General features: G+C 37.7%; 1 protein-coding gene across 1 annotated transcript in view; it reads right to left on the bottom strand.

Moving 5' to 3' along the window:
- Nucleotides 1–27,204, bottom strand: part of CDH18 (cadherin 18) — a 231,269-nt gene that overhangs the window by 28,639 nt on the left and 175,426 nt on the right. The window contains exons 6-7 of the mRNA XM_058177902.1: nt 26,186–26,439; nt 8,442–8,575 (exon numbers count right to left, since the gene is read on the bottom strand). Coding sequence (XP_058033885.1) covers nt 8,442–8,575; nt 26,186–26,439 — 388 coding nt within the window. The remainder of the gene's footprint in view (nt 1–8,441; nt 8,576–26,185; nt 26,440–27,204) is intronic.

Genomic DNA, 27,204 nt, shown 5'->3' with positions numbered 1-27,204 from the left:
AAGCTGATTATTTAATACCTTCTGCAGATATCAGCTACAATTTAACTCATCCTCTTCCTGAACTGCATCAAATGCAGAAATATGCCAGTACGACTGCTAGTATTTTTTTTCCTAGCAGATACACATCATAGGCATCTAAAGGTGGAACACACTTAAAGAAAAATGTTTCAACTTCCTACATAATGATAAAGAGGGGGGAAAAAACTCCTTCAAATCGAGTTTGATTCCTGATATCTTCATGGACACACCTCTATCAGGATTTTTGGTCCTGATACAAATGATTTTAAATTAATAATTTCCTAGTTTAGTTTACAGCGCTAAAAATTCCTAGTGGCCTTCTATTCAAGTTTATATATACTTACCTTTACAAGGTTAGCCATAAGATTTTGCTCTCTCAACAATTCCCTAAACTTCTCTGAGCTATGGCATCCATTCTTTTCTGTCACCATAATAGTGTTAGCTTTGGCAGTTCCACTCCAATGCTTATACCCTGAAAACAACTTTCATTTGGTTTTCTTTTTCCTTAATTGTCTCTGCCTGGCCATTAAAAGATCGATTATGTATCTTAAAAAACTAATAACTGAAATTAGTTTTTCAGTTATTTAGGGCCGCAGTGTGGCTCAAGGGCCGCGGTGTGGCTCAGGCTGTAAGAAGCCTGTTATTAAACACAGCTGCCTGCAATTACTGCAGGTTCTAGTCCCACCAGGCCCAAGGTTGACTCAGCCTTCCATCCTTTATAAGGTAGGTAAAATGAGGACCCAGACTGTTGGGGGGGCAATAAGTTGACTTTGTATATAAATATACAAATAGAATGAGACTATTGCCTTATACAATGTAAGCCGCCCTGAGTCTTTGGAGAAGGGCGGGATATAAATGTAAAAAAAAAAAAATGTCTCAAGCCCTGTTCTTTTTTTTAAAAAAAAGTGTGTCAATATGACAAGAAAATACAAAGGGGTAGAGTTTCAATCACACTGCCAAAACCACCATCTTGCCTTCTGTTGACCCCCCCACACATTTGGTGTGTCTCTTATATATATGTGAGATGTAAAACACATACCTCTGCTTCTAATTTTGAATATTGTTAGACAATTGTCGACATTTTATCAGATACTGATTGGTGCAGTATCCATGAAAGAGCACAAATTTTTCTTTCTGTTAAATTTTTTAAAGTTGAAATTACATAATCACTCACTTGGATGACAGGGACACAGGTTAAGTGTCTCCATTAACAGTAACATTTTCATTAAAATGAAACGCCTCATCATTTAAATAAAATGGGTTTTGTTAATAACGAACTGAAATAAATACTGAAATAACACAAAGATAGTTACTTGACCTAGTTTAGTGACTTGATTGCTATAGCTATCTGTGCTTTGAAAACAATTTTTAAGAAGTATTAACTTTGCACTATCCAACCCCTCTCTGCTATGTATTACAGAATGCACATCTATTTTCTAGCTCCCAGTTTCGCTTGAAAGAAGATGTTCACCCTTTAAATAGCAAAGAGGTGCTGTGTTTATACTTGGATAGAAGTACCTCTTCCAAATCATTAACAATTATGCAGAGCCCTATTAATTGCTGTTGAAGAAAACTAGCCAGGATTAGAACTCACAATTTGAAATTATTTGCTTTCATAAACAAGGTCAGGCAATGTAATAGCCTTCTGAACTGACACCATTGGCCAGAATGGATGGAAAGTGCAGTTCAAAACATTGAGAAGATACCAGATTTTGTCTGAACTCATACATTATAACTTGCAGCAAATTGAAAATGGAAGCACAAGGTGGTTTTTAAAAATAATTTTTAGCTTTTACAAGCAACAATTCACTATTAATTTATTAGCTTTTACAAAAAATAATAATAATACAAACTAAAAAAAAATATCAAAAGAAAAAATTAAAAGTGCAAAAATAAAAATATAATAATGAAAACATACCTATAAAGAAATTACTTCCCCCTTCATCAAAACAAGTACAACCAATTTCACTAACTTGTACTCTGATTCTACAAGAAAAAATCCCTTTCTCTCATATCTCTTCTTTTATCTATAAACGAGTATTTAATGCTTCATCATTTGCTCTGGGTCAGGAAAAGTCCAGTATTACCACAAACAACAACAGCATATGTATTTTAACCTTGATTAATCCAAGTTTATATTTTATTTTATATTATATTTTCTTTGCTTTAACAATCTTGATTTTAATTCCTTTAAATAATACCCCAGCACTTGATTTCTTTTCATTTTTTCTTTGTCTCTTCTCAAAAACATAAAGTAAATCCAAAACAAACATTTGTAAAGCCAAAATGAACAAGTTATTCAAGTGGTTTGTTTTTTGCACGTTCTTTGTAATTATTAAGACATTAGCTGGTTTTATTTGTAGATCAAGTGTCATATCTTGTTTCATATAATTTTTCTAGCCTGTTATTTTTATTCAAATCACCTTCAGATTCAGTTTTGTCCAGCAAGATCTGTTCCTCTACCACAATTTTTTTACATCTCATTTTTTTAGTACCAGGTAATCTTGAGAGAAACATCTATATGTATTTCCCCCAAATATTATCAAAGTCTTCTACAGTTTCTCTCCCATCTTTTCTCCTTTAATTATAATGTTTAGTTCTTTCTGGTTCCTCTAGAGTTCAAACTTCAAAATCCACTCTTATCATGTTTTTTTCCAATCAACAACATTTTCCCATGGGAATATATTTTTTTATAATTAATTTCAAATATTTCATATTTTTAATAAAATTCAGGCAACCCAAAGGAAGGATTATTTTAATTAATTTCAAAGTGATACTTCAACTCTAACTGGCTCTTTTATCAATTTATAACTTTCCAAAATTGATGTTCTAATCTCCATTTTGATGTTTATTCCAAAATAAGAATCTTTTAATCAGTAATTAGTATGGAGTCTAGTGTCTGTCTGAAGACTCCAACTGGAGCTTGGACAAGACAGCAATTCTACAGCATGTACAATTGTAAATCCTTTAGAAACTGTTGTTTTACAGTCACCTTGTGGGAAGCTGTTATAGATCACATATGAGGCATCCCAAGTCTTCTTCCTTTTTGAGAAAGGAATTCTGAGAAGCCAAGCCATATATATATATTTGTGTTTTGCTGATAAAGAAATAAAGGGGAACTAGTATAGATCTATTTCAAGCTATTTAGTTCTCATCAGCTAGCCATACTCTTACTTGGAGTCGAACTTGGGCTGCCTGTATATTAGGCAGTTGTGTTAACCTCTGAGCCACAAGTTCTCCTCCCTATATCAGCTGAGCCAGAGGAGAGATTGTTTTTCTGTCAAAGCACCTGGTCTGCCCCAATATGGGAGGAAGCATACTGCTTCCCTTTCACCTTTCAACTCCAATCCAGGAGTCCTCTGGCAATCGCTTTCACAACAAACTATTTTGTACCAGATTTTCTTTATTTCTTTATCAAAAAACACAAATTTGGGTCAAAATAGTTTGTCGTGAAAGTGACTGCCTGAGGGCTCCTGGATTGGAGTTGAAAGGCGAAAAGGGAAGCAGTATGCTTCCTCCCATATTGCGGCAGACCAGGTGCTTCAACAGAAAAACACTTTGTGTGTGTGTGTGTGTGTGTGTGCTTCCAAATACATACACGTACACACACACACACACATTCCTAGAGTATGTTTGCCACCTTGAGTTATTAATAAAAATAAGAAAGGCGGGATATAAATAAATAAATAAATAAATAAATAAATAAATAAATAAATAAATAAATAAATAAATAAATAAATAAATAAATAAATAAATAAATAAATATTGAGTTAAGCCACAAACTAAATATGTTTCTGTGGCAAAGTATATTTTTATAGTTAAATATTAAAGTTTAATTTCTGAAACCTGAATACGTGCTACAATCTCTTTATGCACCAATTTTGGTATTCTATTTCCATTGCAGCAAGCTTTAACAGATTTAATGTCTGCTGGGACTTAATGCTGAGGTTGCATGTTTTATGGTAACTAGAAGGTAGAGGAACCATCCGACGTAGTAATTTAACACACACACCATCCTCTGCTTTAAGCATTGTTTCCACATATGGTCCTTATATGAAAGGGGTGTCAAACTCAAGGCTTGGGGGCTGGATCTGGCCTGCAGGGCTGCCCTGAAAACAGCAAAGGACCAGCCCAGAGTGCCTCTGCCAGTGAAAACGGAGCTTATGAGAGCCATGTGTGGCCCTCCCAAGCTCCATTTTCACTGGCAGAGGATTGCAGGAAGCCGTTGCAGCCGTAAATGGAGCTTGGGAGCCCATTTTTGCTGGCAGAGTGCTCGGGCCACCACAGCCTCCCCCGACACAAGTGACATTGAGCTGGCCATGCCCCTGGTCACACCCCCCCGAGGTCAAACACAACTCTGATGCAGTCCTCAATGAAATCGAGTTTGACACCCCTGTCATATCAGTGATACATCAGAAAGTGCAAACAAGAATGTTAGTACTTTTCAAAAATTGAAATAGGATAAGCTTACATTGTCTATGTAACCAAATACAAGAAGGCATACACCATGCAGTTCTATTTAGATTGTCTATAGTTACATAGGCATACATAAAATGGGATGCAGAATCTAACTCAAAGAACACACTTCTCTACTGACTGATTCCAATTTAAATATATTTATTAATTGATTTATTTTTCTTTTGCATTGTCCCTCTTATCTAATATCAATGACATCTGCAGAATTTGAAGGTATGGTCAAAATGACATCATTACAGAAACTGCTGTATTGAAATATATATTTCAAACCTACAATAAGCATATTCTTAGAAGTCCTAATAAGGAGATAACTGCCTCCCTGTTTTACCCCATTGAGAAATCTGTGTGATTTTGAATGGATGTCTCTGAACAATTTTTGCCAGAAATGAACACAGAAATTGAATTGTAACTTGCAATCAGTACCTATATAATTTTGCAGACCACATTTATTGGTCTCTGGAATTGGTGTGCTCACTCAAGACACAGGTGCTTGTACAGATTGAGAGCTGACTGTTTCATCAAGAAAAAAAATCCATTCAGCCTCTTAACTGCATATTAAACATCTTAATTTAAAGGAAACAACTAGACAGTGGTAGTCAACTGGTCCCTACCACCCACTAGTGGGCGGTTCAGCTTTCATGGTGGGTGGTAGGGGTTTTGTCAAATACTGAAGCACTTTCCTTTTTTTTAATTTAACTGACTTTTTAAAAAAAATTCATAGCATTATTTAAAAACATTTTCATTAGTTTTTCATAAAATTCCCCGTGACAATTTAAATTTCTGAAAATATACTATTTGTATCACCCATGCATAAGTTTAGCTTACATTATGTAAGTGAAACTAAATGGTGCTTTTGTTTGTGACTGCAAACAAAAGAGCCTCATCCCAGAATAGCTTGCACATCTCCCCCCACACCACCCAGCTGCAATAGACAAGCAGAGCTGGTAGTCAGCGCACACACACCACCAAACCCAATCCACGATGCGCAAGTGGCATGCGCAGATGACGATACACAGTGCATTACTGTTGAACCAGTGGGCGGTTAGAAAATTTTACTACTAACAGAAATACAAAAGTGGGTGGTAGGTATAAAAAGGTTGACTACCCCTGAACTAGAGTATACATTTATGGCTTGAGGCAAACCTCACCCACCTTTCTATCAAGGGCATCATTCACAGATATATGCATATAGCTTCCTGCTATATGTAAAGGGAGATATGTAAAATGGGTTGAATATCTGGATATTCATAAAATTGTCATTAAGAAAGGTTGAGAAATGCACCTTTTTATTAAAATCATTGTAGGAGGAGAACTGTGTTTTTTTTTATTTGCATTTATATCCCGTCCTTCTCCGAAGACTCAGGGCGGCTTACACTGTCAAGCAAGTGTTATTCTATATAAAAAAAATCAAGAGTCTAGTAGAATAGAATAGAATAGAATAGAATAGAATAGAATAGAATAGAATAGAATAGAATAGAATTTTTATTGGCCAAGTGTGATTGGACACACAAGGAATTTGTCTTGGTGCATATGCTCTCAGTGTACATAAAAAAACAGATAACTTCATCAAGGTACAACATTCACAACACAAATGATGGTCATAGGGTACAATTTAACACTTGATGATACAACACTTAATGATAATCACAGGGTACAAATAAGCAATCAGGAACAATCAATATCAATATAAATCATAAGGATTACGAGCAACAAAGTTACAGTCATACAGTCATAAGTGGAAAGAGATTGGTGATGGCAACGATGAGAAGACTAATAGTAGTGTAGATTTAGTAAATAGTTTGACAGTACAATACTATTATTGTACTGCAGAATGTTACTTGTTACTTTTTTAATGTAGTAGATTGTTTGCTGCATTATGTGATTCTAGCCATTTATACTTTATTTAATATTTAATAGCTAGCCAAGCTGTTATTTAGTATGGTATATGAACTAAGCCATCATTTGATCGTAATCTGATCATAAGAATCCATTGGTTTTCAACGCAATCTTGTTACAAAAGAAAAGCTTATTGAGTGCGATTAGTGTCTAGATTGGAGATAAGCTAGGAAACTAAACTTGGGTCTCTTCTGTCCGACTACTAAAGAAGACTAACACTTTTCCATTAGAATTCAGGATGGTATTTGCATAAATTTATAACCTCATGCATAAATTAATATTTTTTATCTGAAATTCTTACGTGTATGGTTCTACCGGATAGCTATGTAGAGCCATACATAACAGAGGAATTATTGAGTCTGTCATCTGCACCTCTATAACTGTCAGGTTTGGTCCTGCAACTCAACAAGACAGACAAAGACTTCAGAGGATAATTAGAACTGCAGAAAAAACAATTGCTACCAACCTGCCTTCCATTCAGGACCTGTATACTGCACAAATCAAAAAGAGGGCTGTGAAAATATTTACAGACCCCCTCACATCTTGGACATAAACTGTTTCAACTCCTACCCACAAAATGACGCTATAGAGCACTGCACACCAAGACAACTAGACATAAGAACAGTTTTTTTCCTGAACGCCATCACTCTGCTAAATGAATAATTCCCTCAACACTGTCAAACTTTTACATTAGGCTGCATTACTATTGCTATTGGTCTTCTCATCATTCCTGTCGCTCATCTCCCCCCCCCCACATATGACTGCATGGTTGTAACTTTGTTGCTTGTATCCTTATGATTTATATTGTTTCCTATTATGATTTGTTTGCTTATTTGTACCCTATGACTATCACTAAGTGTTGTACCTTATGATTATTGATGAATGTATCTTGTCTTTTTATGTACACCGAGAGCATATGCACCAAAGACAAATTCCTTGTGTGGCCAATCACATTCTCTATATTCTATATTCCAATTCTATTCTATATGTTGTTTTAGAAAAAAAGAATCGTATTTATTTGACTGGGGTTTCAAGCGCTGCTATAAAGCAACACAATAGTAAGAAATAAAAATAATAAAATATTCACAATAGTGGGCTGTTCTTGACACTGAATAGTTCATTGTTTGTTCATTATGGTTTATAAAATGTTAGATGTAGTTTATCATTGGCAAAGTTCAATGTTTTGCATGTATATTCAACCCAAGGCAACAAACATGCTTAACGCTCCTAACTCCTCCTATCAATTATTCTGATTTAGATTATTACTTGGTAATTAACTTGATTTAAACTTGGGGTAAGATATTACATTAATAAGCTTTTATTTGTCGGAGTCTGATAGTAATAAACTTCTTCAACCTAATAAAGTATTCTGCCTTGAGCAATGTGAACAAAATGTCCTTTAAAAAAAAGCCCATTTAAATATACTGTTAAACAGAATATGGTGATTGCCAGATTTTTTTAGTTCCAATTTGTGCCTATTTGACTTGTGCTCATTTAAGAATCCGAATAGAATGTTAACAGTGGTTTAATATTCAGAATTCTTGAATATCTCTCTTTAAGTAAAGTTTCTGGAAACAGACGTTTTGATGTACATCATTCATCTTTTCCTGGGGACTTTATCTCTCTCTGGAATCTTACAGGATTTATCTTGAAAGCCTTTTACTCAAACACAATTGCATTCCAGTTAAAAACAGGAAAAATCATATCAAAATCATTATGAATTTAGTTTATTATAACATAGCATTCATATGTACTCTAACGTGGGTTTGAATCAAGGCTCACAAAGTATTTGCTTAACATTATGTAAGTATTTGAACATTATATAAGAAACAACTGTACATTTTAGACAACTAAAGTAGCTTTGACATGTTATTCAGCTGCCAAGACTGATAGATATTATGAGCAGCTGAAAGAGGATAATGCGGTGTTCTCTTCCAAATTACTAAATATTTTCCCTCAAACCTCTCCATCAATGTATATACCTTTCTGAAAGACCCATTTGCTTGAAAACAAGTCCTATGGACTATAAACTCTGTGGGCTTGTTACGTACCAATTTCAGAAGCAGCGACTGTGATGTTGTACCAAGGGGTTTCTTCTCTGTCAAAGACCTTGGCAGTCTTAATGGTTCCAGTGTTTGCATCAATCGTGAAGTATCTATCTTCTGTATTGTGATCAATGGAATATCTAGGAACACACAACATGAAAACATAAGTTAAAAACAAGGGCTAAGCATTCACCAGTGAGCAATTTTCTTAACTGTTTACATTTATATTCAGGGAGGGAGCCACAACATACTCCAAGCATTTTTGCAAGGAGCTATACGGAATGGTCTTCAACAGTCTTGAATGATTAAAGGTATTGGTATGGACAGTTCCTGGTTGGCTTGACCAATGGGCTCATTGAGTTTATGGAAGCAATAAACACATCACTTCTGGAATCAACAGCCTGCCAGAAGAGATCATTTCTAACCTTGCTTCATTGCATGTCTCTTACTAAGAATGCAGACTGGCTGAATTTATGTACAATAAATACTACAGTTAAACTTTAAAGCTGAGAATTGGTTCTGTTTTTATTCGGCATCAACACAAGTATTGCTTCTGTTGGAATAATGCTTCAATGCTGTTTTCATTGTATATTATATGCATATATGCTGTACCTAAGATGTTATTTCCTTTCAGGTAAACTTTTTTTTTTACCATTTCCATTGATCATTTCCATCTTCTAAGAGATACCATCCATTTAGTCATACTTAATGGGTTCAAATAGCATTAACACAGTGATAGCTAACGTTTTTGCCATTGTGTGGGGGAAGGTTTGCGCGTGTGCGTGCCCACACCCATAATTCTATGTGCCCTGCCCTGCACCCTGCGCATACATGCCCACACGTGTGCCCTGCCCTGCCCTGTGCGCATGTGCGTGCCCACACCCATAATTCTATGTGCCCTGCCCTGCGCGTATGCACGCAACTCACCTTCCCTCCGCTCCTGGCACATGATGGCCTGGTAGGCCCGTTTTTCTTTCCCACCTGGCTCCAGATCCTCTCTATGCATTTGGGGAGGGCGAAAACAGCCTTCCCCACCCCCTCGGAAACCCTCCGAAAGCCCAAAATGGCCCATTTTCCAACTTCCAGTTGGACAGGAAGTGACTTTTTTGCTGTCCCCAGCCTCCAGAGCCTCTCCAGGACTCTCTGGAGGCTGGGGACAGCAAAAAAGTCACTTCCTGTCCAACCAGAAGTTGGGAAACGGGCCCTTTTGGGCCTCCAGAGGGCCTGGGGAAGGCTGTTTTCATCCTCCCTAGATGCATAGAGCGGATCTGGAGCCAGGTGAGAAAGAAAAACGGGCCTTCCCCACTCACCACAGGCCCTCCGGAGGCAGGAAACAGCCTGTTTCTCTACTTCTGGTGGGCCCAGAAGGCCCAAATATCAGCTGGCTGGCGTGCATATGTGCGCTGGAGCTGAGCTGGCGTGCCCACTGATATGGCTATGGGTGCCACCTGTGGCACACGTGCCATAGATTTGCTATCATGGCATTAACGTATGTTAGTCCAAATAAAGGAATGAGCTAAATTACAGCATGTGTATGAAAGTCTCTTGGAGTTAACTAGTGCCGTCATTTATAATGGCTCCTTTGAAATGAAAACACAGCCGGGATTTTTAAAATTCTACTTCAGGCTAGGGTTTTAACAATAGTTCTGCACTCCACAGTATGAACAGGAACATGAAATAGGTGAACTGAACAGCACCATTCTACATACTTTCTCTAGAAATTAGTATACATAAGTATGCTCTCTTTGATTTTAGTATAATTATTGAATTACCATGATAAGTTTTGGATGAAAACTGAAATGGTATTGGTAGATGACAAAATTGGAATTCCCACTAAGACAGAGAAAAGAAGGCTTGTAGAAAATATATATATGTAGAAAATATAAAATTTATTCTTTTTTCACAAGTATATTTCTCTGACTCAGATCACAATGTGGCTCTTATAACACAAAAACATGACCATAGGCAGGGGTGAAATGCTCCCGGTTCAGACTGGATCGCCCGATCTAGTAGTGATGGCGGTGGGTGGTTCGGAGAACCGGTAGCAAAAATACTCCCCCCCAGCCCCAGCTGAGCCATGCGATCATCAGAGTTTTTTTGTTTTTTTTACTTTTAAAAACATTTTTTCCTTGGCTGAAAAAATACTTTTAAAAGTAAAAAAAAAAGCCTCTGATGATTATGCGGCTTAGCTGGGGTTGTCAGACCCCTTTAAAAGCATTTCTTCTACAACCTCTTCAGCCGAAGAGGTGTAAAAAAAAAAGCTTTTAAAAGGTTCTGGTGATCAGGCAACTCATCTGAGATCGTCAGAACCCTTTAAAAGCCTTTTTTTCCTCTGGCAATCCCAGCTGAGTTGCCTGATCATCACAGGCTTTGAAAAACCTCTTTGGTTGAAGAGGTTGAAAAAAAAATGCTTTTAAAAGGGGGAAAAAAAGTTGGCCACGCCCACCCAGTCACATTACCTCCTCACTAAGCCATGCCCACAGAACCAGTAGTAACAAATTTTACATTTCACCATAGATATCATTTTAGCTGCATAAAATGGAGAGAGAGAGAGTGAGGGAGGGAGGGGGAGGGGGGAGGGGGAGAGGGAGAGAGAGACAATTGCTAATATTTGGCTGTCACTTTCTTCTCTAGCTATAATACAGAATTCCTTCTTATGGTTATAAAAATATGTTGTATTCCCCAAGTTCCATCGTCAAAAATGAAATTGTGATCAAGGATGACTAAACCAATGAATCCTAAAACTGAATAAATGAGCTCTTTTATTAATAAAAGCAAGGGCCTTGAAATAAATAGAAGAAACAAAATGAGTAGGCATTCAGAAAAGATGGGTAAGCATTATTTTTCAAATTATCCTCCACTGAAGGTTACTCTTAACAACTGAAACAATTACGGCCATCCAGCAGAGAGGCAGAGAGTATTATGGGACTATGGCTTTGAAAACGTTCAAATCGTTTTAACCGCTATCATGATTTATCTTTTGTTTTAACTATTATTTCCACTTCTCATACATTTCTGCAAAGTCAGACATAGTACAGTGTATACTACTATTTACTGTACTTATTTCAGGCAATAAAAGCTTCAATTTAATAAGCTTGTTAGAAGGAATTCAGAAAATTTTGGAGTTGGGATGATTTGTGTAGTACTAATATGCACACACACACACACACACACACACACACACACACACGTAACATGTTCTAAGCAATCTACTTATGGATATTTTAAGAACATAATATTGGAAAGTCAAAATGCCTTTGTATGTATAGGTGTTTTCTTTCATAAACCAAATATGATTCTTCAATGGCTTAAGCATGTTAGAATAGTTTCAATAATTATGCTTTCTATTCCTCCTTTACAGACATAAGCTGTCCATTTTCTGTGAACCAAAATCAATACTACCTCTTGTATTATCTGGGGGAAAAATAGACATTTCTGTGTGACTTTTCATTGAACCTCTGACTGTGGCATGATGAACATAAGATCATTAGCCAACTCTGGCCAAGCTTCATGGCATTCAGAAATTGGCTCTTTGATGGAGATTCTGAAGATTTATTACACTGTAAGAAAGGTTAAGAACATTTCCAAGACACAATTGGAAAGCATGGCAAATCATGTTTCTAAAGAGAAATAGGATGTATAATAGACATCTATGAAGAACATGTTGCTGAAGAAATCATGTAAACCTCTGCCTTGATCGTATTCAATCTCAAAGACCAGTTATTGGCATTCATTTAACTGATTTCACACCAATGGATAATGTAAATCCATTGAATCAGTTTAGTTGGCTTTAATTTTATTTGTTTCTGATATTTCTATTTTAAATTCCCTGCTTCCTGAGTTAAGATTTTGAAGAGTGCCCAATTATGAGATATAATAGTACAGGTAGTTCTCAAGTTATGACAATTCACTTAGTGACAGTTCAAACTTAATGCACCACCCCCAAAAGTACCTATGACCCAGTCCCAGTGAAATTATGGGACTGGGTCGTAAGTGAGGTTGTAGCACCATGGCAACTGATCTTACAACTGGCAGTAGAGATGCTGCAACATGCCCCCTATTTTTCTTTCCACAGGATCTGCACAGGCACTGGGGCTGCTATGCTAGCCCACTGGCTCCTCCCCATCACGTCACCGATTGCTCACTTACTTTTTGAAGATCAGCAGAAGCGGAGGTCTTCTCAGAAGTTGGTGCTGGTTTCATTAGATCTTACACATCCTTCCATCCCCTTTGCAGAAGGCTCTTTGCACAGATGATAGAAGCCTGCAGGCGCATGAAGTCACACCTCCAAAGGCTTCCATCCCCTTCACAAAAGGCTTTTGGTCAGAGGACAGAAGCCTGCAGGAGCACAATCTCACACCACTGCCATTCGCTGGACAAGCTTTTTCCAAAGGGGACAGAAGAACACTAGATTTAAAGAAAACAGCTTTACCTGCATCTGAGAAGATGGTCGTTTTTCTGGTATGTAGCCCTGAGCTATGCCGATCTTCAAATGGTAAGCGTGGAGAAGGCCGAAGCAGCTGTGGGGACCCTAAGGGGTGGGAAGGTGAGCATGAGATATCTCAGTGGATATGAAGAGGCCTTGGATGGCCAGAGGCAGGTGGTTTTTTTCTTGCATTAGGTCCTCCATGGTCTTCCCCTTCCCTGAATGACCCATGCATTCAATTAATGAATGAATTGGGGAGAGGAGGGATGGGGTTCATTCATTCAATGTGTTTCAATTAATGTTACAACCCTAATGGGCAGACTCCATTATAGATGTAACTCGAGGCCTACCTATGGTATGATCATTCATTATAAAAAATATTTTATTTATACAAATAATTATAAACCAACTTAGTTCACTTAAACAAGCAACTTAGAACTAAGGAGCAATTTCCTGACAGTTAGAACAATTAATCAGTGGAACAACTTGCCTCCAGAAGTTGTGAATGCTCCAACACTGGAAGTTTTTAAGAAGAGGCTGGATAACCATTTGTCTGAAGTGGTGTAGGGTTTCCTGCCTAAGCAGGGGGTTGGATTAGAAGACCTCCAAGGTCCCTTCCAACTCTGTTATTCTGTTTCTGTTTATAATTGCAATGAAAATTGCAAATCACCTTTTCTATATGCCTTTTTTATTTCCCTTTCCATTTTACTTTCCTTCATTATAAAGGTCATCTTATATTTTGCATGTGAAAATAAGCCATCAGAAATAAATACAGCTCATCCGTCTGGAACCCATACCACATCTCTGATATAAATACAATAGAACAAGTCCAGAAATATTTTACTAGAAGGGTTCTTCACTCCTCCGAAAACAACAAAATACCTTATACCAACAGACTTGAAATCCTGGGATTAGAAAACTTACAACTCCGTCGACTTCGACATGACCTGTGTTTAACACACAAAATCATCTATTGCAATATCCTTCCTATAAAAGACTACTTGAGCTTCAATCGCAATATTACAAGAGCAAAAAATAGATTCAAGCTAAATGTCAACCGCTTCAAACTTGATTGCAGAAAATATGACTTCTGTAACAGAGTTGTTAATGCTTGGAATTCATTACCTGACTCCATAGTCTCTACTCAAAATCCCAAAATCTTCAACCAAAAACTGTCTACTATTGACTTCACCCCATTCCTAAGAGGACCATAAGGGGCGTGCATAAGAGCACAAAAGTGCCTACCGTTCCTGTCCTATTGTTCCCTTCATTATATCAAAATAATATAGTTGATGCATATTTTTTACATATATAGATATATATTCTTCAAGATATGTTGTTTTATCTATGACAATTGTTTGTGTATACTCTTGTGACAAAAAGAAATAAAAAAAATGTAGTATTACGGACAAAACTTTAATAAACTCAACCAGCTCAAAGACAAAGATACAATATTTATGAAAAATCTATTTATGAAGAATTTAGAGACCAGTAACCACATGCAAGCTATGATTTTCAACCAAGCTATGCACATCTGAACAAATTTATTGAATTCAGGTCTTTCCTTATTTTCCTATTTTGAAAGGAAATAATTCATTCATATAGAAGCTGGTCAAAGTAGAGTGAACACAGACCAGAAATATTTTTCTCAAGAGGGTAATTCATTATTAATAAGAAAATATCCCACTAAGCACTGAAGCACACAGCACAAAGAAGGATTTTAGCCAGCAAGGATACTACTGAAGTATAAATGCAGGCTTTGGGTACACTGGATATATGTATACCTGAAGTGCTTAGTTGTACCTGCGTAAATGTGATCAATGATGTACTATTGGAAGCAGGAGAGTTGCCCTTACAAATATTAATAGCTGAAACATTGCAATATTTCTTGCTGGCTGCAATAATTAAGAATCAATCCTGCTTCCTAATAACGCAGATATGTCATGCTAAAGCAAAGAGTGGATCAAAAGTTGGAACAGAGTGTTGGAGCAGAATATCAAAACAATATCGATCCTAGTATAACAGAATGGATATGTATGGTACAAACCTGAATGAGATAGACTTCAGTTCATCATAGCTCCCAGGTAAAACTAACTGGAGAGATTTTTTTTCCCTATTTTAGCTGCAGGAGCAGGCAACTTAAGAAAGAACATCTATCACTTCATACTAGGTAATACTGCACAGCAATTAGATGAGATGGAAAGCCAGAGGCAGCAATAAGACTGTCTATGTGCTTCACTAACTTCTCATAAAAGGAACACTTTGAAGAGCACATACAGCTGTTTAAAATTTTGCAGCTTGGCATATACATTCTACCTTGCCCAGAAAAACAGCTGGTGTGTTGTATCCAAAAAGGAACAGAAGAATATGGTTTGTGCTTCATGCAGAAATGTCTCCTGCACTGGCTAGCTTTTAGCTGTTACAAACACAATGAGAAAGCAATTTTTAACTGATTAACCTACATGATGTTGTGCTTGCCATCACAGTAGTGACAATAAAAAGCATTACAAAAAGAAAACAGACTCAGCTATGTGAGTGTGTAGAGCTCAATCTAATTTTATTTAAACTTTTTGCATAATTTGAAAAGCCATCCCAAACTATTGGTTCCTACTTCTGCAAAAGTCACTTGTTCCTTTTCATAAAGCCCAATGACCAGGGGTGAAATGCTACCGGTTCGCCTCAGTTTGGGTGAAGCGATAGTGATAAAAGCTACCAGTTTGGGCAAACTGGTAGTAAAAAAACGTACTGGTTCAGTTGAACCAGTAGTTAAAAAGCTATCAGTTTGGGAGAATTGGTATTTCCGATGATCAGCTGTGCCACAAGGTTTATATTTGCTAGATAGCAGAAAATCCTGTTCCCTCCCTCACTGTTCTACTTACCTAGCGAAGTCTTCTTTTTCTATGTGAAGCATGTGTTTGGTGTACATTGTGCATACATGTGCAGTGTACTTTTAGCACACATTGTGCATGCATGTGGGCAGCGTGCATTTGGCACGCTCTGCTCATGTGCGGGCAGTGAACCAGTAGCAATCCATGGAGGATTTCACCACTGCCAGTGACCAAGGAAAAAAAGTGCATGGAATTGACTTTATCCTCCTCTACTTTTGGCACTTTTGACAGTCAATTGTTTTGCCCCTTAAACACTTTTGATGGAAAGAAAACATTTTCCAATTGTAACCTGGATAGGCACATAGAACAATAGAGTTGGAAAAGACCTTGGAGGTCTTCTAGTCCAACCCCCTGCTCAAGCAGGAGACCCTATATCATTTCAGACAAATGGCTGTCCAACCTCTTCTTAAAAGCCTCCAGTGATAGAATAACCACAACTTCTGTTCCACTGGTTAATTGTTCTCACTTAAAAATTAGGAAATTTTTCCTTAATTCTAGGATTGCTTCTCTTCTTGATTAGTTACCATCCATTGTTTCTTGTCTTGCCTTCTGATGTTTTGGGAAATAGGTTGCCTAATAATAGGGTTAACCCTAATAATAAAAACTGCTGCCTAAGGAGGCCTGAAAGGAAGGCAACAGATGGCAAAGACCAGGTATTTTCTGTGATGTTAATGGAGCAGAATGTGGAGATTACAGGCAGCCCATAATAAAATCATCTGCATTGTTATCAGACCCTACAATCCTGCAGAAAAATATTATAATTCACACTCGTTTTCTAATTCCTATATATTATTTCAAGAGGGTATAAAGCCTATAACCTTACTTCAACTGGAGTTCTTTTGCATTCTTTTGTTTGGGAGCTCAGTGATCACCGTAGCCTTGCATGCCAATTAAATTTACTTGATTGTATCTATCTCCAAATGCTGGGGTTCCTGAAGAGGACATTTTCCCCTCCACAACAGAATGTCAAAGACTGCCAGTATATGTATAACTTTACACAACAGAATTGTAACAAAAATATGACAACTAATTTGCAATCGTCAAAAGGGAACAGTTAAATATGTGATCCCATGTTATACTCAAGGCCACATGTACATACTCTAAAACAATTTAATAAAAACAAAAACCACAAAATGTAACAGTTAACATATTCTTTGCCTGAATAATGGATATTTTTTCAGTAATGTCCAAGCTACTTTCACTAGATGTAGATATGTTTTAAAATCTTCTTAAATACATTCAGATGGGCTTTTGTCAAATGAGCATTAGGGAACTGACACCCTAGGAGCAAATTTTGGAAAATAAAAAAGACACTCTACTGCAGGGGTGTCAAGCTCGATTTTATTGAAGGCTGCATCAGGGTTGTATTTGACCTCGGGGGGCCGGAGTGGGCATGGCAAGGGCATGGTCACCATGGGCATGGCACCTCAATGTCACTCATGTTGTGGGTGCCTGTGGTAGCCTGAGTGCTCTGCCAGTGAAAACGGACTCCTGAGCTCTGTTTTCGGCTGTGATGGCCTCCTGCCACCCTCTGCCAGCGAAAATGGAGCTCAGGAGGGCCATGTGCACAAACTCCATTTTCACTTGGGTTGCAGGAAGCCATTGCAGCCAAAAACAGAGCGCAGGAGCCTCTTTTCACTGGCAGAGGCACCATGGGCCAGTCCTTCAGTATTTCCAGGGCAACCCCACAGGCCAGATCTAAGCACCCCACAGGCCGGATCCAGCCCCTGGCCCTTGAGTTTGACACCCCTCCTGTACTGGAATAGCCAAGATATGGACAACGAGTCAAGGAATACTGAACAAACCAGATGGAAAGTTTACCCAGACTAGCCTGTTGTGGTCTGTCAGCAGCCTATGGAGCTGGCAACGGAGTCAGACAGCAATGAGGCTGAGGTGAGGCCAGGGCCATCAGGAAGTGAGGTGCAGACTCCAGAGCCTCCAGAGACTGATAATAGTAAGGCAGAGGAACAGAAGGAGTCTGTTCCTAATGCACGCATGAGAAGAGCTGCCAGAAGGCAAGAGCAGCTCAAGTAGAGAGGAAAATTTGGGAGTAGGGCCAAGAGATGATTGGCCCCTCCCATAAGGCTTAAAGCAGACCAGCATCGATGTTTGGCCTTTGCTGGAAAACAACATTGTAGCTGTGTCTTCTGGTTCATCTTCTGGTTCATCTATGTCTTTGTTTTTGTGGCTTCTGGACGTTTGTCAGGAAGGGCCTTTGGCAGTTTGCCTAACTGGACCAAGGTTTGCGAGATAACTGAGGAATTTGTGTTGGGAGGTATTTGTTTTACTTTGAGTTGAACTTCATTCCCAGCTGTTCGAATAAAGTTTGTGTCAGCCTCCACTCCAATCTTCGTATACTTTTGTACAATTTATATCAGTAGATAGAATGTGAAATGTTTATTTCTGTATTATAAAACAGTTAAGGAAATGAGATGTATCATAGCACCATACAGGGTAAGGGAAAGGGGCCTATTAAGAGTGTCGGCTGACATAACAGTGTGGGAGGGGTGATTAACGGCTGAGTGTTAAGAGCGCGGGCTTTTCCAACAGAAACTGCATTCCTAAGATGATTGACAACTAGAGACCTGTGGAAGAAGATTACCACGAGGGGCCGAGAAGGAGCTGGCATTGGACCAGACCAGCCTGACCTCCTGAAGGAGGAGGGACAATTGGGGGGATATGATATGTTAGCCATATTTTGTCTCAGATCCAACTTTACTAAGCTGCTATCAAGACTGTAACTAGTAAAAGTACTTTTCTTTATTGCAAATGAAGTCAAGGTGAATTCTTTCCTAGTTATAATCAGAGGCAGTCTGACATTTTGTTTGTTTTTTCACAGACTGAGTTTATTACTACCTACTTGGGCCTGGGTCACAACACAGCCAGCTTATTATGAGAATGTGGGACAGCAATTTTTTTTTTGATTTAATTTCCTTTCTCTTAAAACAGCCAGGTTTTGAGCCTCAAAGTTGTACAGAAGCTTCTTACAACACTCCTTGGCTCCAGGTGCAATTCTCAAAAGCTAAAACTAGTATTAACCCAACTCCCTCATTCTGGGTTCAAGTCTCCTTTTGGGTTTTGCAGGGTGACAAATTTGCTCTTTTGCACAAACACACCAGTTTGAAAGCTGATGCAAAGGCTGCGGGGGTCTGAGGATTCTTGATCAAGACCTCTCAGTCCCTCTACCAAATAAGTATTACTCGTCTTGTTTTCATTTTGTTTTGGGGGCTGGAAAGAATAAGAAATAAAAGTTAAAAAGGTTTTTTTTCTAATCGGTTGAAATATATGATATAGATCTCCCACGGCTGGTTTGTGAAATGCAACATTTCTGAAAAATTGGCCACTGTCGTTGCGAGATGAAAAGTGTGGGTTTCAAACAAAACTAGGCCTTCAACACCATTCTGCTGAGCATCCTTATCAAAAAGCTGACTGACTTGGATTTTTCCATCTGTGACTGGATCAAAATCTTTCTGAGGGACTGGCCACAAACATTGATGGTTGTGCCTGTCATATCCACCTCTCTTAGCACTGGCTCCCCACAGGGCTCCCCACAGGGCTGTACGCTCAGTCCCTGTATTCCCTGTACACATGTGATTGTGTATTGTCTGACCCATCCACTGTGGTCATTAAGTTCACAGATGACTGGGTTTTATTACAGGTGGAGACGAAACAGCGTACAGGGGGGAGGTTCAAAAACTATCCACATGGTGCTTATAAAATAACCTACACCTGAACCTCAGCAAGACCAAGGAGATGGTGTCGCACTTCTGGAGGAAGAGAGAGGAACCTGCCCCACTTTACATCGAGTGGAGCTGTGTAGAGAGAATCTCCTCCTTTAAATTCCTAGGAATCCATCTCAGTGAAGATCTTACCTGGAAAAACAACATGATCCAGGTGGCCAGGAAGGCCCAACAGAGACTCCATTTCCTTTGGGTCTTGTGTAAAAACAGGATGGAACAACAACTGATGACCTACTTTTACCAGTCCACAATAGAAAGTGTTCTCAGGTCATCATGGTATGGCATGCTGGCCTGACAGCCATGGATAGAAAAACATTACAGAGGGTGGTGAGCACAGCACAAAACATTGTGGGCTGTCCCCTGATGCCACTAGGTGAGATTGCTAGGGCTCGTTACCTTAGAAGAGTGAGGAAAATTCTCAGGGACGACTCTCACCCTGGTCACCACTTCTTTACCCTCCTACCATCCGGAAGGAGATATAGAAGTATAGCCAACCATACAAACAGGCTGAAGAACCATTTTTATCCGTTGGCTGTCAGACTCCTGAATGCGAAATAGCATCATAACTACGTAGTACGATGGACTTGCAAGGTTGGCGCAATGTGTAACATGTTCACACCGGTGTAATAAGACTGGGTGTTTGTTAATATGATTTATTGGGTTAGGGATTTTCTGTTTCCATGTGAGTTGTATTGTGTTGGGTGTGTGTGCACTGAGGGAGCTCCACCAATCTCATTGTACATATGTTGTACAGTGATAATAAAGGCTATGATGATGATGATGATGGGCGGGGGATTAAAAATTCAGAAGTGTTTCTAGGAAATTAGCTTTAATTTCAGCAGACTCTGCAATTGAGGGGAGGGGGAAGTAGATATGAATTTCTTGCATTCTTTCAGCCTTCTTGTAAGTTTGCAGCTTGTAGACTTTGGAGAACTGCCATGTGTAAAATGGAGACAGTTTAGCTTGCATCAATCTGGACTGTTGGGTCTGAAATTCCTAACTTTGCTGCATTCTTTGTGTGTCCTAGGAATACAACTGCCCTCTGCTAATTGCATCTGCACACCCGTTTCCATTTTCCACATAGGACGAGTCTCTGCGTTGTGAACCCACACAGATATGCATAAATGTGAAAAGAGAATCATTTTATATTTGATGGAGTGGGTAATTTGGCCTGCATGCCCAGACCTGTCCACAGCTTCTAAGTGCAAGTGTTATTAACACAAAAGTATTTGAGTTTGTTAAATGAAAAGTCCTGGGGGTGTGAGGGAAGGAAAAGGGAGACATTTGTTTAGGTTGGTGGTATCTAACTACTGTGTAAGTTCTTAGAAAAGAGTTGGAAAACAAGATTTTAGACCAGTGTGTCTCAAATTCTTAGACAGGTGAACTTCAACTCCCAGAATTCCTCAGCCTGGGGGATTCTGGGAGTTGAAGTCCACCTGTCTGAACATTTGCTAACTTTGAGAAATATTGTTTTAGATCTTCCCCTCCAGTCATCCAAGGTAGCTAATTTGGGAAAGATAAGTTCACCCAAAGGAACTTGGATTTGTACCTCTGCTGCCACATCTCGTAATCGGGCCCTCTCTTGTTTTATTTTATATTAAATTTTATTTTGTGTGTTCCATGTACAGTTGCAAATGCAAAATAATAAATGTCCTTCACGAAGAACAGAGCCATCTGCTTTCGATGCAGAGCACCCACCGTGCCAGTTGAAAATGTCATTTAAAAAAAAATAATTGGAAATATTTGGTACTGGATTGGTACTTCTGAATGTCATCGGCATGAATATGATACTAAAATTCAAATACTAAATCTGAAGAAAGGATGAAAATGTGATAATAACATGGGGAGCAGAAGTGAGTCCTACGAAACATTGATTATAAGGAGAAGGACTATGATGAGGATTCTCTAATCACTGGGGGGGGGAATATTTTGCCCCCAAAAGAAAAACAAACAAACAAACAAAGATTCCCACTACACCACTGATTTCCCTAGTTCTCAACTAAATCAGGCCTTGGATTCTGCAGTATCAAATAATGGAAATGTCTAGTAGCACCAGCAAATAACCAAACACTATGCTAATTTTACAAAAAGGGCTTTTTTTGCAGAGCTAGCACTTTTAACTTTTTTTAAAAAGTAGTCCTTTTTTTTTCACCTATTAATGTGTGATTTTGACAAGAAGCTGACAAGAAACTCATTTTTTTTTCTGACTGCAGAAGCTCTTAAAATGTGGAACAGTCTGTCTCAAGCAAAAGGATGGGCAGCCATTTCTCTGGGATTCCTGCCCTGGGCTGGGTGTTGACCTACAACAGTTCCAAGATCACTTCTAATATTATGATTCTTGGCCTAATCTATGTTTTATATATCTCCTATCATCTAACTTTTTATGACTATTTTTCTGTTCTTGTGTATATATGTCTGCAACTTTGATTAACACACTTATAAGTTGCTCTAGGAAAACTTATTAAAATTCCGTGATTCCGTGAACAAATAAATTTTAATTTGGAAAGCTGTGAATTAGAATGGTTTGTATTAAAGTACAAACTTTATTCCTAGCCATATGGTTATTCCTTATAGCTAAATGTGAAGCTATACCTGCTAAATCTCCTTCACACATGAAATATTTAAAAAGCAACAACATCTATATCACTAAGATATTCTGAATATTTCTACTCTGAAGGAGTGAGAATCTTCTCAACAACTTTCCTCTTTTAAGTGGTCTATTGCCACCGGAATTTGACTCCAGAAGAATCTTCCATTGATTCCAATGGACATTTTAAAAAATCTGATTAATTAAGATTAGCTGAGGATGGAGGGACATGAACCACAACCTCTAAGTTCCTGACTTGCCTCAATTTGTCAGTTAATATCACTAACAGAATATTTGGAAAAGTACTGTTTTGTTAAATGCCATTCATTCTGCACAATGAGGCACATGTAAGAAGAATACACAAAATCCTTGGAAAAAAAATACCATGATAGACACTGCCTTTGAATTTCCTTCAGATAGCTTTTCACCTGATAACCAGAGGAGAATCATTTTTCCTCCGGTTTGTTCCAGATGTAACAAAGGTACACAATTTTATTGCTAAAGGAAAGGCCACGTATGAAGACATATGTTTAGACAAATCCTACTTGGACACTTTGCTATGTAAGAAATGTTTAATATTCAAGGGAAGAAGAACTGTTAAAGTCATAACCTGAAGTGCTTGAAGAAGGAGATATAGTGCCAGTGAGCTTCCAAGCATAATTCAGGATCCTGAGTGTCATCTATAGATCCCTTTATGGGACAAGGCACAGTGTGGTTATTTGTGGGATTACCTGTTTCTGATTATGTCTGCCTGCCTGATTAGATTTGACAGGGTTGGCACGAAGCAGAGCCTTATTAAACATCCTTTCCTTCCCCCAAGCAGTTTCCTGTGAATTGTCATGTCTATTTTCCTCCTCCTTGTTTGGAATTGTTTTACAAGCCAAGATTTAAATTTACTGTGATTTTATTCATCATATTTCAATATATTTTCTTCGATATACATTTTTGAGATGTGCTCAATCTAGGAGCATATATAAAATATAATAACTATATTCATATTGTTGAATGGTTCAGAATGTAGCAGCCAAATAGTACGAGTAAAAAAAATATATGAATTCAAGTCCAAATTGGGGATCATGGTAATATCACTATAAGCAATAGTAGAAATATTCAACAGAGTAGATTTTGGGATTTCTAGGATAATGTGGGATGGCAACTATCCATAATATTTATATCAAAACTTGATAAATGATAACTGTGTGTACTATCTGATAACAAACATTTTTACATCTGCAAGTTAAACTCTTCTTTGAATTCATAAAAATGTAATGCTGTTATAATAGATTCATGGTAATTATTCATTTGTAATCTTGATAATACCAAGCACAAAAGATGTGCTTTAATTAATATCAATATCTGCATACCTATAAAAAGACAATTAAATTTAGAAATGGATCTTTTCCATTCTGTTAAGGAACTCACAACTATTTTATGATAAAAAGGATTAGGCTTCCCAGCATAAATCTAGAAGGATTTAGGTTCATTTTGCTTAAAGGGTTTATTCTAATCCTACCTTGAAATTATTTATCCTCAGAATTTACCCATTTAGAAAAAGCAACATAATCTTTATTATGGTTGAAACAAAACAAAACAAAACCTCCTTCTTTCAGAAATACTAGGTTTAAAAGTTAACATCAATTCTATTATATTAGGTTAAATATACAATTTGTACATCTATTTGAAAAGAAGCTAAACTGAATTCAATAAAGCAGATTTCTTAGTAAGTGGATTTTGGATTGCAGCTTTAAGCTTTCATTGAAGGAGAATAAGTATTTCTGGAGAGGCAAAATGCAGATTCAAATTTGGAAAAGTAACACACTCCATTTCCAAAATTTGCTTCATTGCAGAACTCCACACTGGAATGATTTCCTGATTTGTGGAATCATACTGCCTCATCTTAAGTGCTGTGATCCTTTACTGCACAGGATGAATCTTTGGAGATTATGACATTCATCATTTACAAGACCTTGTATTCTTATATCTAATACAAGGTAACATAAATTCCCTTAGTTTAATATACTTCCACTGAAACAGAATCACTGGAAGGGAAGGTGGAGATGAAATGGATTTCAATCAGCAACATGGTTCTGGGCAGGAATGCCTGCCCTCCTATAGTAAGATGAGTCAGGTGGGATAAATTACAGACTTGCATTATATCCAAAGCTAAACCATGGCTTATTTATTGTTTTTTTTTTTAATTAAGGAGGTACAATTGACTGGATTGGGACCCCTTGCTAAGCCAAAATTAAATGACATTGTGATTTAGTGCAATTTGTGAATGCCTTGGTGTTCCCCGAGCTTGGTTATTTTCTTGCAGGCATTTCATTACATAGCTAGATAACATCAGTCAGTGCTAGTGTGAGATTTTCCCTGCTAGTGTTGGTGAGGGTGTGGTATTGCAGTGTTTTCTACTTATTTGTCTGATGTCAATCCCTGCTTATCTGGGTGTTGTTTGTTGGAGAGGATCTGTTCTGATCTTTTTATTTCCTTCTTAGCTTTTTTATTGTCTTATGGTTTAATATAATATGGTTTATCTCTATGTCCATTTATGGTATATCTAATTTGTCTGAATAATAAACTTCCAAGAGCATCCCAGTTTTGTTAAAGTTGACTTGCTCTAAGTTGCTAACAGTTTCCCAGTTGAAAACGTTAAGTGGTTTAGTCTGTCCATGCATTATATCTTTAAGTTTTCAGTGTGTCTTCTGACTGATGGTCATGGATGCACTCTCTTCATCTTCTACCTGTCTGTCCTACATAGTTACAGTCCTTCAACTGTAGGTTACTGCAATTTGTCAGTTCAGGCACGGTTTTAGTTCTGCAGCAATATTGCAAAATGTCATGTTCTGCTGTATACAAAGCAGCAGTTTAAAAAAACCCTCTGTCAAACCAGATATGGGACATTGGGTTTCTAGGTACCTGAAGCATAATGATCTTAAACCCTCTTCCCCTTAAACACACATGGACCTTTTAGGTATATAAATGATGCTTTCATTATAGCTGGTTTTATATTTCAGTAATTAAGCAAATACTTGCATGCTGATTTCCAAAATCTAGAAAAACTTTCAAAATGCTTCAACCCTTGAGTCAGCAACACTACAAAATGCTTTGCTAATAAAACAATTTTTTATACTTCATACCTACTCCCCATTGAACATGTAACACCCCCCCCCCGCTTTGTAAAATAGTATTTTATAAAATACTATTTAAAGTATTTTATACTTTAAAAAAACAGTTTATATTTGATTGGAAGCCACCCAGAATTGATTATAAGGTATGCAACTATACTGTGTACAGTAAATGTTTTAAAATAAATATTGAATGAAAGTTTTCCCACAATATGCTAAACTATAGCCTATGAAAACCATAATAAATGATCCATAAATGCCATACATCGAAACAAAACAAAACATCTTCATGAGATGAATAAATACCACCAAATAGTTCACTCCAACATGTTCTGACTAGAATTGTCTGAAAGTTCCATGCAGAAATTATTTCTCCAGGGATCCTTTTATCCAAACTTACTGAAAGCTGGGTATCTTCTCACCTGCACAATGTAGACTTCAATCATACTAGAAATGTAATACTGAAAATACATATCCTTTGCATTGATAGTTTTACTGTGAGTGGCCAAGAATACAAGCAAATCAGTCACTGAAGAAAATAATGAGGTGTTAACTTCTTCACTCAACATTTGTGTAATTTTTTTTAAAAAAAATGCTACCCACAACTCCCAGCCCAATCCGAATTGAATATGCTGCAGTAGCCACAGTATCAGTTTGAGAAGAAACTTGGAAAAGGGATGGAAAGGAACACGGCAGGTTGGTAACTACTTGATAACCTTCGTTTTGTGCTGTCCAAATTGTTTCTTAAATATAACAATGTCCATAAATGTACATTATACAGTACATTGTAATGTTAAATTGCTGGAAAGTTTAGGGCATGTGTAAAAGTTTTTAAAAAGTCTCAGATCTACTTTTAAATTAGCAGTGATATAGTCAAGATTTCCATAGTTGGATCATAAGGAACACCTTATTCGCCCCAGTCCCTCACCCCACTCCCACTGTGCTTATTAACTTATTAACAAAGAGCTGTTAATACTACGGTACCTTACTAAGTTGTTAGTACTATCTGGATCTAGTGCTGCTACAGTGCCCACAGTAGTTCCGATTTTTGCATTTTCATAAACTTCCATGACGTAGGACGGAAGAGTGAACAACGGTGCCTCATCCACATCTCCAACAACGATCTTCAACATAGTCACATCTTTAAAGGGCCCTAAATGTGAGAAGCGGAAATCGAGGTGGGTATTTGCTCCTTCTATGCTTAGAGTATAGGATTTCTTTTTTTCATAGTTGAGTGGCTGTGGGAAGAAAAAATAATGTTACATTACTATGGAGAGTTGTTTTTTAATTCTCAGTATAAAATTCATTTTTTTTTCATTACCTTACATGCATTGCCATGTATGTTTCTGGCTTCTGTGACATTTACAAAACAGTTCTAGAGGTAACAGCTCCCTTATTATAGTGGCAACCACTCCCTAATCTGTGCTAGATTTATAGTACCATATTTTAGGACTATAAGACGCACTGGTGTATAAGACGCACCAAGATTTTGAAGAGGTAAGCAAGAAAAAAAATGTTTTTGCCCTCCCTGGCCCCCAGGAGCACTCTGCGGGCTTCCCAAACCCTCTGAGCACCCCGTTTTTGTGAAAAATGGGCCAGTCTTTTGCAAAAACAGGATGTGCAGGGTGGGGCTTCGGGAGGCCAAAAATTGCTGTATTTGGTGTATAAGACGCACCAACATTTTCACCTTCTTATTTTTTTGGGGGGGGGGGAAAGTGCATCTTATACTCCGAAAAGTACTATATTTTTTGTTAATACTTCTTTTAGTTTTAAAACTCCACATCCTTTGTGTGAAACTGTTGAACAAAATATTCAGCTATATTTGAACCCATTTAAGTCATTTTCTCTAAGAGCTCTTTTGCTCTGACAAATTTCCTGTCCACCCCTTTTTCAATAGTACAGTATTAATCACCCTCAGGTAGCCTTCAGCTGCAAATGTTGGCTTGTAATTCGTGCATTGAAAAAAATGTATCTTTTTTTCCTTACTCATGTGCTCTGTTAGG

This window comes from Ahaetulla prasina, chromosome 3 (assembly GCF_028640845.1).
Source record: "Ahaetulla prasina isolate Xishuangbanna chromosome 3, ASM2864084v1, whole genome shotgun sequence".
Lineage (NCBI taxonomy): Eukaryota > Metazoa > Chordata > Lepidosauria > Squamata > Colubridae > Ahaetulla > Ahaetulla prasina.
This window is presented reverse-complemented; position numbering and strand designations above follow the sequence as displayed.